This window comes from Scyliorhinus torazame, chromosome 5 (genome assembly GCF_047496885.1).
Source record: "Scyliorhinus torazame isolate Kashiwa2021f chromosome 5, sScyTor2.1, whole genome shotgun sequence".
In the NCBI taxonomy this organism is placed as follows: domain Eukaryota; kingdom Metazoa; phylum Chordata; class Chondrichthyes; order Carcharhiniformes; family Scyliorhinidae; genus Scyliorhinus; species Scyliorhinus torazame.
Window position 1 is genome coordinate 161,624,755 of NC_092711.1, and position 13,594 is coordinate 161,638,348.

General features: G+C 48.6%; 1 protein-coding gene across 1 annotated transcript; it reads left to right on the forward strand.

Annotated features, from left to right (window-relative positions):
- The first annotated feature begins 1,918 nt into the window (after positions 1 to 1,918).
- LOC140422236 (uncharacterized) lies at positions 1,919 to 11,955 on the forward strand. The gene is made up of 2 exons (XM_072507242.1): positions 1,919 to 2,069; positions 10,074 to 11,955. Exon 2 carries the CDS (start codon positions 10,421 to 10,423, stop codon positions 11,708 to 11,710), a length of 1,290 nt encoding a protein of 429 aa, XP_072363343.1. The 5' UTR covers positions 1,919 to 2,069; positions 10,074 to 10,420; the 3' UTR covers positions 11,711 to 11,955.
- The last annotated feature ends 1,639 nt before the right edge of the window (positions 11,956 to 13,594 follow it).

Genomic DNA, 13,594 nt, shown 5'->3' on the forward strand with positions numbered 1-13,594 from the left:
TCGCTAAACTGGGGAGTTCCGGCCAGCGAAGCTCCTCACAGTAGAAAAATGGGTTAAGTGCAGCCTTGGCTGTGCGTCCCCATTCCGGTCCTCTATACAATGCGTGTCACGTTGAATAGCCATGTGTTTCTCAGCGCTGAGAGTGGCATGAAACACGCAGCTAAACGTGCTTGCTAGGGGACTTTGTTTCCTCTTCGGAAAATCGCGCCCACGATGTTAACTTGTTATCTGGTTGTTCTATTGCAAAATGTTGTTGTATTGTTGCTGGCAATAGCTCTTGTTCTGCTCTGTACCCATTTTCCACCAATTTTACTGTTACTCTGTTGTGGTTATGCTTAAAAAAATATTTTTTAAAAATATAATAATAAACAGATTTAAAACAATCTGTCCAATTTATCCGTAAAAAACATTCAATGACCCTCCCCGCCTCCACTGGTCACTATGGATAAGAATTCCAGAGACTAACGACCTTCTGAGGGCAGAGATGACTAGGAATATATAACATAGCTACAGAACAATATTACAAGACAAGAAATGATAATAAACCAAAGAGAAAATGCTGGAAAATCTCAACAGGTCTGGCAGCATCTGTAGGGAGTGAAAAGAGCTAACGTTGAGTCCAGATGACCCTTTGTCAAAGCTAAAAGACAGAGAAAGTGGGAAATATTTATATTGTGGAGTGAGAATGAAAGATGAGTCATAGCCACAGAAACCAAGGGAAACGAGGTGCCAATAGCCACATAACGCAAGGGGAGTGCTAATGACAGTCCCCAGAGAGAACAAAAGGTGTGAAAGGCCAAACTGCAGAGAAATTAACATCAGAGGGTAAACTATGAAGTTGTAGATGTGGGGGAGGGGAAGGTGGGAAGCAAAGGGGAGAAAGTAAGGAAACGTGGAGAAGATGGGGGGTAAATATATATAAAGAAAGGCAAGAGAGAAATAAATGGTAAAAGACAGTTAAAATGAAATGGGATGAAAACAAATGGGTCGAGGTGGGGTAGAGCTGATCATCTGAAGTTGTTGAATTCGATGTTGAGACTGGAAGGAATTAGCGTGCCTAACCGGAAGATGAGATGTTGTTCCTCCAGTTTGCATTGAGCTTCACTGCAACACTGCAGAAGACAAGGGTAGACATGCGGGTATGGAAGCAGGGTCTTGTGTTAGGCAAGCGTAGCTAGGACCCATGCGGGTACCCATTGAAACACATTTCATTTGGAGAAAATGGGATGATAATAAATGTACTTTATTGCAGAACTATCAATAATATATCTGCTCTGTGCCATATAACTACACTGGACATTTCTCGTTATTTCTGATATTAATTTACTGCCCCCTTAACTGTCAGCCATCTCCTGGGGAAAAGAACCCTTCAATTGTGAGCATTCAGAAAGAGACCATCCTTTTAGCCAAATACACGTGTCAAGCTGAGGGAGCAAAGGATGTCAATGTCTTTGAGAGAGAGAGAGACCTGGGCCAAGCTTTGCAGAGTCTGCACCCTCCCTGGATTCACTTCCTTTCCCTTCAGTTGCTGCAAGTGACCAATTGAAGGTGAGAATGAGAAAAGAAATGGAAAGGGGGAGAAAAGAAAGTGTTTTACTGACAGATATTGGAGACAGGAGGACGTTTCAGTCTGTGTGAAGCTCAATCTTCATTCACACAAAGCCCGCGCGCTGATTGGCTGGAGGACGAGAGTCCTTCCGGTCCCACAACTCTTTCCAATGATCAAAACCTCAGAAGGTCAGGAGGCGGGCTCTCCCCTGCACATACGCAACTTCCCCTCTTCCTTGGGACATGCGCAGTCCCGGGCCAGGGGAAGCTCACCGAGTTGCTTCTCGATCTGGCTGCATCCATCAGCCGGTTTTTTGGAAACCTTTGTCTCGAGGAGGTACAGGGGAAAACTGGTGGGGGTGGGGCTTCGGGGCTCCCGTGTCCGCGTGCCGAGTCTGCGCACTGAGACCCGAAAACGTCTGTTGAACAGAGTGATTCTTATTGGTTGATTCAGATCGGGTTCTCGTGACGTCACAAAGCGGGCATTGGAAGTGAAACTTCCTCCTGTGTCTCCAACATCTGTGAGTGAAACACTTTCCTTTCTCCCCCTTTCCATTTCTTTTCTCATTCTCACCTTCAATTGGTCACTTGCAGCAACTGAAGGGAAAGGAAGTGAATCCAGGGAGGGTGCAGACTCTGCAAAGCTTGGCCCAGGTCTCTCTCTCTCTCTTAAAGACATTGACATCCTTTGTTCCCTCAGCTCGACACATTTATTTGTCTGGCTAAAAGGATGGTCTCTTTCCCAATGCTCACAATTAAAGGGCTGGTTTCCCCTGGAGATGGCTCACATTTAAGGGGTCAGTAAATTAATATCAGAGAGATATGTCTAGTATTTTTAAATGGTACAGATTAGATATATTACATATGGTCTGTAATAAAGTACATTTATTATTAACTCCAGTTGTGTAATATTGTGCTGTAGCTATGTTATATATTTCCAGTCATCTCTTCCCTCAGTGGGTTGTTAGTTTCTGGATTTCTCTTCCACATGGACCAGTGGAGTTTGAGAGTCAATGAATATATTCATTACGAAGTCTTACAACACCAGGTTAAAGTCCAACAGGTTTGTTTCGATGTCACTAGCTTTCGGAGCGCTGCTCCTTCCTCAGGTGAATGAAGAGGTATGTTCCAGAAACACATAGATAGACAAATTCAAAGATGCCAAACAATGCTTGGAATGCGACCATTAGCAGGTGATTAAATCTTTACAGATCCAGAGATGGGGTAACCCCAGGTTAAAGAGGTGTGAATTTAACCTGGGGTTACCCCATCTCTGGATCTGTAAAGATTTAATCACCTGCTAATGGTCGCATTCCTGGTATTGTTTGGCATCTTTGAATTTGTCTATATATGTGTTTCTGGAACATACCTCTTCATTCACCTGAGGAAGGAGCAGCGCTCCGAAAGCTAGTGACATCGAAACAAACCTGTTGGACTTTAACCTGGTGTTGTAAGACTTCGTACTGTGCTCACCCCAGTCCAACGCCGGCATCTCCACGTCATGAATATATTCATGGATGAGTTGGACAGATTTTTAATATTTCTTTTGTTATTTTTAAAAACTTTTAAAAATAATGAATGCAACAGACTAACAGAAAAATTGATGGAAAATGGGTACAGTGTAGAACAACTGATATTGCTGCATAAATACAAGCAACACATTGCAGAATTAATTTGTAGCAGGATATTTTAGGGACCAGAGCCGCTATATGAAATGCCAGATTAATTGAACAACCGGTAAACAGAGTGAGTGGGGAAAGAGGGTAAGATTATATAAAAACAGAAGGATACCAATGCACACCCCAAAACAGACTAACAGCATAGTTGAATTAAAATAACATAGATGACACAGAATCTCTATAGTGCAGAAGGAGGCTATTCGCTTCTTCAAGTCTGCACTGACCCTCAGAAAAAGCACTCACCGAGGCAGACTCCCCGCCCGATTCCCATAATCCGGTGCATTGATCATCGTCAACCCACCTAACCTAACATCTTTGGACACTAAGGGGCAATTTAGCATGACCAATCCACTTAACCTGCACATCTTTGGACTGTGGGAGGAAACTGGAGCACCCAGAGGCAACCCACACAGACACAGGGCGAATGTCCATGTCCACACAGATAGGCATTCAAGGAATCAAACCTGGTTCCCTGGCTCTGTGCTAACCACTGTGCCTCACTGTGCCCTACTCTGGGCTCAGTTGAATTGAATTCACTGATGGAAATCCCTGGAGGAGCAAGTCTGTCAAATTGGAGCACATATATTTGAGACAGGGGTCTCATTATTTAACAAATGCATCAGACTTAGAATGAAGTACAGACATTACAATTGCAATGGGATACATTCTGTAATCAGTCTGTGCCAGTTTTGGATAGAGGGAGAACTGATTGGCCTGCTTCCATATCGAGCCTGATGGATGTTGGGTCTATGGTAACCAAATTCCGCGTGAAACTAAGATGAGAGGCCAATTGGTAAAGCCTGATATTCCGGAGACCCCCACCTTTAGCTCCTGGTGACTGGAGCTTAACTAAGTTGAGGTGAGGTTTATTTTTATTCCAGATAAATGTACTAATCATTCCATTAGTTTCCTGAATGACCATGGTTGACAGCAGCATAGGCAGCATCTGCAGAGGGTATGCAGTCTGGGCAACACATTCATTTTAACGAAGGTGATCCTCCCTCGCCATGAAATCGGAAGAGCCGACCACCGGCCAAGGTCCCACCTAATAGTCACCATCAGCTGTGGACAGTTGGCCCCATGTAGCTGTCTAAAAAGGGGGGGAGGGTCATTGATATTCCCAGATATTTAAATCCCAAGGGGGGAGCATCTGATTGGGAACTTAGCAAGAGGAGGGGGCTTACCCTTCAACACCCCCCCTCCCCTCACCAGCATGGCCTCTGACTCAGTAAAATTCATCTTATAACCAGAGAAGGCACTAAATCTATCCACAATCGGGTACAGCTAGTTAAGATGAACATTTTGTGGTTTTTATTTTTATCTCCGTGCCTAATGGTCTTTTTGCCAAAATTGGTCTTTATGGGGGTGGATTGGTTGGTTTAATCGTTTGTGTGGGCAGATAAGGTGGCAAGGATTAGGAAGACGGTGATTCAGAGAGGGCGACAGTCAGGCAGCTTGGCCCTGCTGAACCTGTTATACTATTATTGGGCGGCGAACGCAGAGTAGGTGTGGGGTTGGAGCAGGGAAACGGAGGCTTTGTAGGCTTACATTAAAGGGTAGGTGGGGTTAATGGGTTATAGGGATAGGGTGGAGACATGGGCTTATGTAGGGTGCTCTTTCAAAGAGCCGGTGCAGACTCGATGGGCTGAATGGCCTCCTTCTGCACTGTACGGATTCTATGTTCTATAATTTAAAGGAACTGCTAGGTGGGAGGGGAGGGAGGTGAAGAGTTTGGTTAGGGAGTTGGGGTGGGTTTAGGGGTTTTGTGTTGGTTTTACTTTGTAATGTTATGTGTTGCAAATGTTAAAATCTGAATGAAAATACTTTTTAAAAAATCTATCCACTACTCCAATAATGTCCAGGACTGAAACACTGGGGTTCAACACAAACAGCAGCCCGTCATCTGCACACACAGTGATCTTGTGCTGCCTCACCCCAGTCCCGATATCAGAGACTCCGATCTGATAGCCTCTGGCATTGGCTCAGTGGACAAGGGGGACAGAGGGCAGCCCAGTCTAGTGCCTCTCTGAAGCTGAAAATTCGATGCCCGCAAACCATTGGTGAGCACCGCCGCTGCCGGTTTGTGATGTAACAATTGAATCCACTCAATATAATCCTCACCCAACCCGAAGCCTCGCAGCGGATACACCAGATAATTCCACTCAACTCAAGCAAAAGCTTTCTATGCATTGAAGGAGATCACCAGCCCATCCAATGCATATTTCTGAACAGCCTGAATCAAATTCAGCAACCTTCCAACGTTGTTACTGGAAAATCTTCCGCGTATAAACCCAGTCTGGTCCTCCCGCACGATTGTCGGAAGGATGTCCTCCAGCCTTATCGCCAAAACATAAGATCGCAGTTTCAAGTCAACATTCAAAAGAGAGGGAACTTGTGACGGGGATGTGCTGAGCAGTCACACATCAGGTGGCTCTCCTCCATACAACAGAAAAATAGGCACTGTCGGCCGAATTTAGCCGCAAAATCAGACTTCAACATCCCCTCACCCTCAACAATAGTGCGGACAACAAAATGCTAGGAAGCAACAGCTCGAAAGGCTGCAGGGTCACAGACACTGCGGCAATGGACAGGAGCGGCGAGCAAGCGGGTCGGCGGCCCCAATCGACTACGTGGCCCAAATGCTGGGCAATCTGATTGGGAGGGACAGCTTCCCCAAACCGCCAGACATCGACAGGGCGTCACCTCGCAATGAACAGGGGAGCCAGCTCATAGGAGGGAGGGGGCGAGGTCAGCAGAGCGCAGGAGAGGGTGAGGAGGAGGCAGCAGGGACACAAGCAGAGCGGGTGTAGGATGGGGGTCAGATCGATCCTGGGTTGGGGGGGGGGGGGGGGGGGCACACCAGCGGGAAAGCTAGTGCCAGGAAGTACGGGAGAGAGAGGGCCCGTGGCACATCTCCCACTGGGAAGAGAGCGTCTGTGTGAGTGGGGGGGGGGGGGGGGAGAAAGAGAGGATAGAGGAGGGGGATACGGTGGGGTGGGGGGCAGAATAGAAGAGGGGGGGATACAGTGGGCTGGGAGGGAGATAGAAGAGGGGGGAATACGGTCTGATCATGAGCGGGGGAACTTCACACCTGTTTGCAGGATCCATTTACTGACAGATCAATCCCAGAACAGGGAAAATGACAGCCATGGTGAGGGAACTGGGAACGTTCATGGAGCAGACGGGGGCAGTGGATCCCTGGCAATTCTTACACCCGGATGAGAAGGAATTCTCGTTCTTCTCACCAGTACACAAGGTCTACACTCACATCGGCTTCTTTGTTGTGGGGAAATCGGTACTTCCAGAAATAGCTAGAGCGGAATAATCCATGATTGTAATCTCAGACCACACTCCACATTACATGGATGTGAGGTTGGAGACGGGACAAACCCAATGCCCCACATGGAGGTTGGACACGGCCCTCTTGGCCGACAAGGTCTTCTGCCAGAAAACATCACCGGCCATCGGCAAGTACATCACTAACAGCCAGAACGGGGAAGTCTCACCTTCCACATTCTGGGAGGCACTGAAGGCTGTGATTCGGGGAAAAATAATCGCCAAAAGGCTCGTAGAGACAGGGAAGAGAGAGCGGTTAGGCAGCAACTGATCAACTCCATTCTGGAGGTTGACAGACGATACTCCGAGGCCCTGACCATAGAGCTTCTGCTGGAGAGGAAGAAGCTGCAAAAGAACTTTGACCTGCTCCCCACCAGGAAAGCAGTGACCACTCCACCAGACACGGAGGACCTTTTATGAGCACAGAGAGGGCTAGCCGCCTGCTGGTTCACCAGCTGAGAAAGAAGGCAGCCACTAGGGAAATAGCCCAGGTAAAGGATAACAGAGGCAGACTGGTAGAATAATTTTTATAATTGTCACAAGTAGGCTTACATTAACACAGCAATGAAGTTAGTGTGAAAATACCCTAGTCGCCACACTCCGGCACCTGTTCGGGTACACTGAGGGAGAATTCAGAATGTCCAATTCACCTAACAGTATGCCTTTCGGGACTTGTGGGAGGAAACCGGAGCTCCCGGAGGAAACCCGCGCAGACATGGGGAGAACGTGCAGACTCCACACAGACAGTGACGGGAATCGAACCTGGGACCCTGGCGCTGTGAAGCAAAATTGCTGACCACTGTGCTACCGTGCCGCCCAACCATAGGTGTCCCGTAGCCCAACCAAAAAAGGTCAACCAAGCGTTCAAGGCCTTCTACCGGGGACTGTACGCCTCCGAGGACCCCCTCCTCCCCGGAGAGTGTTCGGAATCTTCTTGGGCCACAAACCCAACCTGGGCAAAAACAAAGATTTCCCGGTGAGGGGGAGGGGCAGAGCTGGAGGGCCTCCCAGTTAAAATAGCCCAAAACAAATTCCGCTACCTGGAGATCCAGGTTTCCCACGAGTGGACACGGATCCACAAGTGGAAGCTGACCAGTCTGGCGGAGGAAGTCAAAAACGACCCACAGAGATGGGATGGATTCCTGCTTTCCCTGGCGGGGAGGATGCAGATGATCAAGATGAATGTACTGCCCAGGTTCCTCTTCCTGTTTAGATCCTTACCGATCTACATCCCCAAGGCCTTTTTCCATTCAATAGATAAGGTGATTATGGCGTTTGTGCGGAGGGGCAAGAATTCCCAAATCCCTAAAACAGTACTACAATGGAGAAGAAACATGGGAGGCCTGGCCCTCCCGAACTTGCAATACTGTCACTGGGCAGCCACGGCCGAAAGAGTGAGGAGATGGGTAAAGGGCCCAGACATGGAATGGGTGATGATGGACGAGTCCTCATGTACAGGAATGACCCTCCGGGCCCTCGCCAGGGCAACACTCCCATCCCCGGCAGCACCAGTCCAGTGGTGGTAGCTACCCTGAGAACCTGGAACCAGATGTGGCAGCATTTCAGTCTGACCGATGTGTCCTTCATGGCCCCCATCTGCGGCAACCATAGGTTTGCACCAGCCATTCTCAACACCACCTTCAAGAGGTAGAGACAGGGTGGGGGAACACTGATGGTTAGGGACTTTTACACGGGAAATAGACTAGCGACCTTAGAGGAGCTGATGGAGAGACTGAACCTACCAAACAGGGATGAGCTCCAGGTCAAACACTTTCTCTGCAAGGAGACACCAGCACACCCAGAAACCCTGAGAAGCACAATGCAAGAGGAGTTACTGGACGCAGACAGTCTGGGGAAGGGAAACTGTGGGGACCTGTACGGACAACTCTTAATAAGGATGCGCTCCTTACTTGACGAAACCCAGGAAAAATGGGCAGAAGAGCGAGGGACGGAAATAGGGTGGGGTCTCTGGAGCGAAGCACTGAACGGGACCAACTCCACCTTCTCCTCCGCAAGGCTAAGCTTCATGCAGCTGAATGTTATGCACAGAACGTACCTGACAAGAACCCGAATGAGCAGGTTCTTCCCGGAGATGGAGGACAAATGTGAATGGTGCCAGCGGGGCCCGGCAAACCATGCCCACATGTTGTGGGTATGCCCCACACTTGTCGAATTCTGGACAGCCTATTTAGAGGCAATGTCCATGGTTATGAAGGTGGAGCCGTGCCCACAAATGGCAGTCTTCGGGGTATCGGACTAGCCAGATCTATTCATGGGGAAGAGGGCGGACGCCCTTGCCTTTGCTTCTCTAATCGGCCGCTGGAGAATCCTGCTCGGCTGGCGATCAGCAGCACCACCCACAGCTGCAGACTGGCTGGCAGACCTATCGGAATTTCTCCACCTGGTGAAGATCAAGCTCACCGTCCGAGGGTCAGAGGATGGTTCCCACAAAGTGTGGAGGCCATTCACCAACTTGTTCCAGGACCTGTTTGAAGCCAGCGGCCAATGGAACACTGGGGAGGGAGGTGGGTGTACGGGGGCCAACGGGATCACAGGGAGCAGGCAGGAAAAGAGGTGGGGGGGGCTACTGGGACAAGGTGGGAGAACCAGAAACCAACTGACACAGAGACCAGAGAGCCGAGAACAAAAACACAAGAGGAGGAACCCCCCAAGGGAAGGTTTAAAACAGGACAGGGAGTGCGCGGGGTGGAAGGGGGGGGGCCCATCAATGGGTGGGGGTGGGGGGGGAGGGGGGGCACCGTCCACTTGTAAATAATAGATAACTCCCATTGTACAGTGAAGGGCCCAGGAAAGGACCCAGAAACGACGAGTGATGGGGCGGAGGGGAGGGACGGGAGATGGGGGGACCGGCACAAAGGAAATTGACATGCACATTGTAATCGGCAGAGTTACCCTGACTGCTTGGATAGTGTATAATAAGCATTGCCACAAGTCTGTTACTGGATGAAAAAGAGGTGAAAAAAACTTCCCCATCCAATCCCGCCTCAATTTAAAGTGTTCCTCATAATCCAGATGGGTTTCCTGTAATAAAGCGATGTCGACTTTCTCCTTTCGAAAGGAGAGGATATTTTTCCTTCTGATAGGGTGATGGATGCCCCGTACATTCCCTGAGAAAATTTGCAGATTGACTGCCGCCATTAGTTAGGCGACAAGAGAGAACAGGAACAGATTTTCACACCACAATCGTGCGTGCGCCATTACCCCCTCCTCCAACTCACTTTACACCAGAGTCACCAAAGTTTCTCCAAATTGCTCCTTTCACAGATAAAAGCCCCGTCTGTACCAGAGTAGGATAAAGTCAACAACACATAAACCCTCCCATAATAACAAAAATACAAAAGAATCACCACCACAATAGACCCAAGGGGACATTCCTCAATAAGACTGAGGACCCGGAGGATTAACCTCACGGCCAGACTGTCGTTACCCTCAGGAAACCTTCTCCAAAATGAGGAGAAGAAAAGTAACTTTTGTAAATTGTTTTTACAGGATATTAGAAGAGGAGGAATTACAGACAGAAATCTCAAACGTCACATCTCAATCTGACTGAGTCTCTCAATTCCTTGAAACTGAATATCACCGGACTTTGAATCTAGAAGGAGAAATGTTTGTCTTTTCTGTCGGCTTCAAAACATCAGTGTGACTGGAAAAGCCCCGAGACACACACACACGAGTGAGAGTGTTCCAGGGCACTGACTGTGGAAAGAGCTTTAACCAGTTACGCAGCCTGAAAAAACATCTCACCATTCACAGCGGACAGAGACTGTACACGTGTTGTGTGTGGACGAGGCTTCAACTGATCGGCAAACCTGGAGAGACACGAGGATACCCAAAACATGGAGAAACGGTGGAAATGTGGGGACTGTGGGAAGGGATTCAGGGTCCCATCTGAGCTGGAAGTTCATCGGCGCATTCACACTGGGGAGAGGCCGTTCACGTGCTCTGTGTGTGAGAGGGGATTCGCTCAGGTATCCGGCCTGCGGAAACATCAGCGAGTTCACACTGGGGAGAGGCCGTTCACCTGCTCTCAGTGTGAAAAGGGATTCACTCAGTTATCCACCCTGCGGATACATCAGCGAGTTCACACTGGGGAGAGGCCGTTCACCTGCTCTCAGTGTGAGAAGAGATTCACTACTTCATCGGGACTGCTGGCACATAAGCGAGTTCACACTGGGGAGAGGCCGTTCACCTGCTCTCAGTGTCAGAAGGGATTCACTCGGTTATCCGTCCTGCAGAGACATCAGCGAGTTCACACTGGGGCGAGGCGGTTCACCTGCTCTAAGTGTCAGAAAGGATTCACTCAGTTATCCGACCTGCGGACACACCAGCGAGTTCACATTGGGGAGAGGCCGTTCACCTGCTCTCAGTGTGAGAAGGGATTCACTACTTCATCCGACCTGCTAACACACCAGCGACTTCACACTGGGGAGAGGCCGTTCACCTGCTCTCAGTGTAAGAAGGGATTCACTACTTCATCCGGCCTGCTGACACACCAGCGAGTTCACACTGGGGAGAGGCCGTTCACCTGCTCTCAGTGTGAGAAGGGATTCACTACTTCATCGAACCTGCTGACACACCAGCGTGTTCACACTGGGGTGAGGCCGTTCGCCTGCTCTCAGTGTGAGAAGGGATTCACTACTTCATCGAACCTGCTGACACACCAGCGTGTTCACACTGGGGTGAGGCCGTTCGCCTGCTCTCAGTGTGAGAAGGGATTCACTACTTCATGTAGCCTGCTGGGACACCAGCGGGTTCACACTGGGGAGAGCCCGTTCACCTGCTCTCAGTGTGAGAAGGGATTCACTACTTCATCCGGCCTGCTGAGACACCAGCGAGTTCACACTGGGGAGAAGGCGTTCACCTGCTCTCAGTGTGAGAAGGGATTCACTACTTCATCGAACCTGCTGACACACCAGCGTGTTCACACTGGGGTGAGGCCGTTCGCCTGCTCTCAGTGTGAGAAGGGATTCACTACTTCATGGAGCCTGCTGGGACACCAGCGGGTTCACACTGGGGAGAGGCCGTTCACCTGTTCTCAGTGTGAGAAGGGATTCATTTGGTTATCCAACCTGCGGAAACACCAGCGAGTTCACACAGGGGAGAAGGCGTTAACCTGCTCTTCGTGAGAGAAGGGATTCAGATATCCATACACCCTGCAGGAACCCTAGTGAGTTAACACCTGGAAGAGGCCATTCACCTACTCTGAGCAGGGGAGACATTCAATGATCCGTCCCATCTCCGGAGACACTAGCGAGTTAATTCTGGGGAAAGACCATTCATCTGCTCTCAATGTGGGGAGGGGGTTTTGTGATTCATCACACCTGTTGTGACTCCAACAAGTTCACAATAAATTGCAGATGTTGGCTCCGTTGTTATTGTTTCTGCTCTCACTGACATCCAGGACTGCATTTTGTTCATTCTGACATCTGGTGAATGGTGATGATTGGAGGGTTTCTTTCTGCTGGACTGGTCAGTCTAGCACCTCTGCCTCCGGTGGGCTGACCATTTTTGAGGCTAGTTGCGATTACCTGGTTCCAAGTTTGACGAGGAGCACAGAATGAAAAGGTGTTTGCACATTGGAAGATATTTAGTTCCCAAAGCAGCCACGTTGCCATGAAGATGGGCTATGGTGGTTACAGGGTTCTTTTGCCTAATTTATCTGGGTGTTTCTCACAGAAGGAGACTGTCATGGTATGAGGGGCAAGTTGTCTGTGGTAGATTGGGAAATTACAATAAACGTATCACTGAAAGTGGCAACGCAGGTGGATAAGGAGCTAAGAAGGCAGACGGCATGCTTGTCTTCATTGGTCTGGACATTGAGTATAAAAATTGGCAAGTCATGCAGCCGCTGCACAAAACCTTAGTTAGGCTACACGTGGATATTGCCTACAATTCTGGTCACCACATTACCAAAAGGATGTGGAGGCTTTGGAGAGAGTACAGAGGAGGTTTACCAGGATGTTTCCTGGCCTGGAGGTTATTAGCTATGAGGAGAGGTTGGATAAACTCTGATTGTTTTCACTCGAGCGACAGAGTTGAGGGACGACCTGATAAAAGTTTACAAAATTGACTGGCACGGACAGAGTGGATAGTCAGAAGCTTTTTCCCAGGTTGGAAAAGTCAATTACCAGGTGACAGAGGTTTAAGGTGCGAGGGGCAAAGTTTAGAGGAGATGTGTGAGGGAGTTTTTTTTACACCGAATGCGGTGAGTGCCTGGAACTCGCTGCCGGAGGAGGTGGTGGAAGCAGGTACGATAGTGACGTTTAAGAGGCATCTTGACGAATACATGAATAGGATGGGAATAGACGGATACAGACCCTGGAAGCACAGAAGGTTTTAGTTTAGACAAACATCATGATCCGAGCAGGCTTGGTGGGCCGAAGGGCCTGTTCCTGTGCTGTCCTTTCTTCTTTGTTGTTCTTTGTATGACGATGGACAATAGACAGGCAACCACTCGCATTTTATTTACATAAAATATAGATTCCTTTAAGAAGCAAAAATTAAACAGCAAAATGAAGCTATCGTGGCTAACAAGAAAAGTTAGATTCTATTAGATCAATGGAGGAGACTCAAAGTGGGTAAAATATTAGTGAGCCTGAGGATTGGGAACTTGGTTTAGAATTCAGCAAAGGACCAAGAAACTGATAAAGAGAAAATAGAATATGCGAGCAAACTGGGGAGAAACATAAAAACCAACAGGAAAAATTCCTACCGGAATGTGAAAAGGAAAAGATTAGCAAAGACCAATGTGGGTCCATTCCAGGCAGAGACAGGAGAGTTTATAATGGGGAATAAGGAAATGGCAGAGAAACTAAACAATGTGTGTTTGTCTTCACGGAGGAAGATACAGAAATCGTCCCCAAAACACCAGAGAACCAAGGAACCAGTGAGCACGAGGGAATGAAAGAGATTAGTATTCGTGAGAAAGTAGTACTGGAGAAATTAATGGTATTGAAAGTTAATGAGTCCCCAAAAGCTGCTGCTCTACATCCCAGAGTGTTGAAAGAGGC

Coding starts and splice junctions, on each gene's coding strand:
- LOC140422236 (XM_072507242.1), top strand. CDS start 10,421: ATGGAGAAACGGTGGAAATGTGGGGACTGTGGGAAGGGATTCAGGGTC.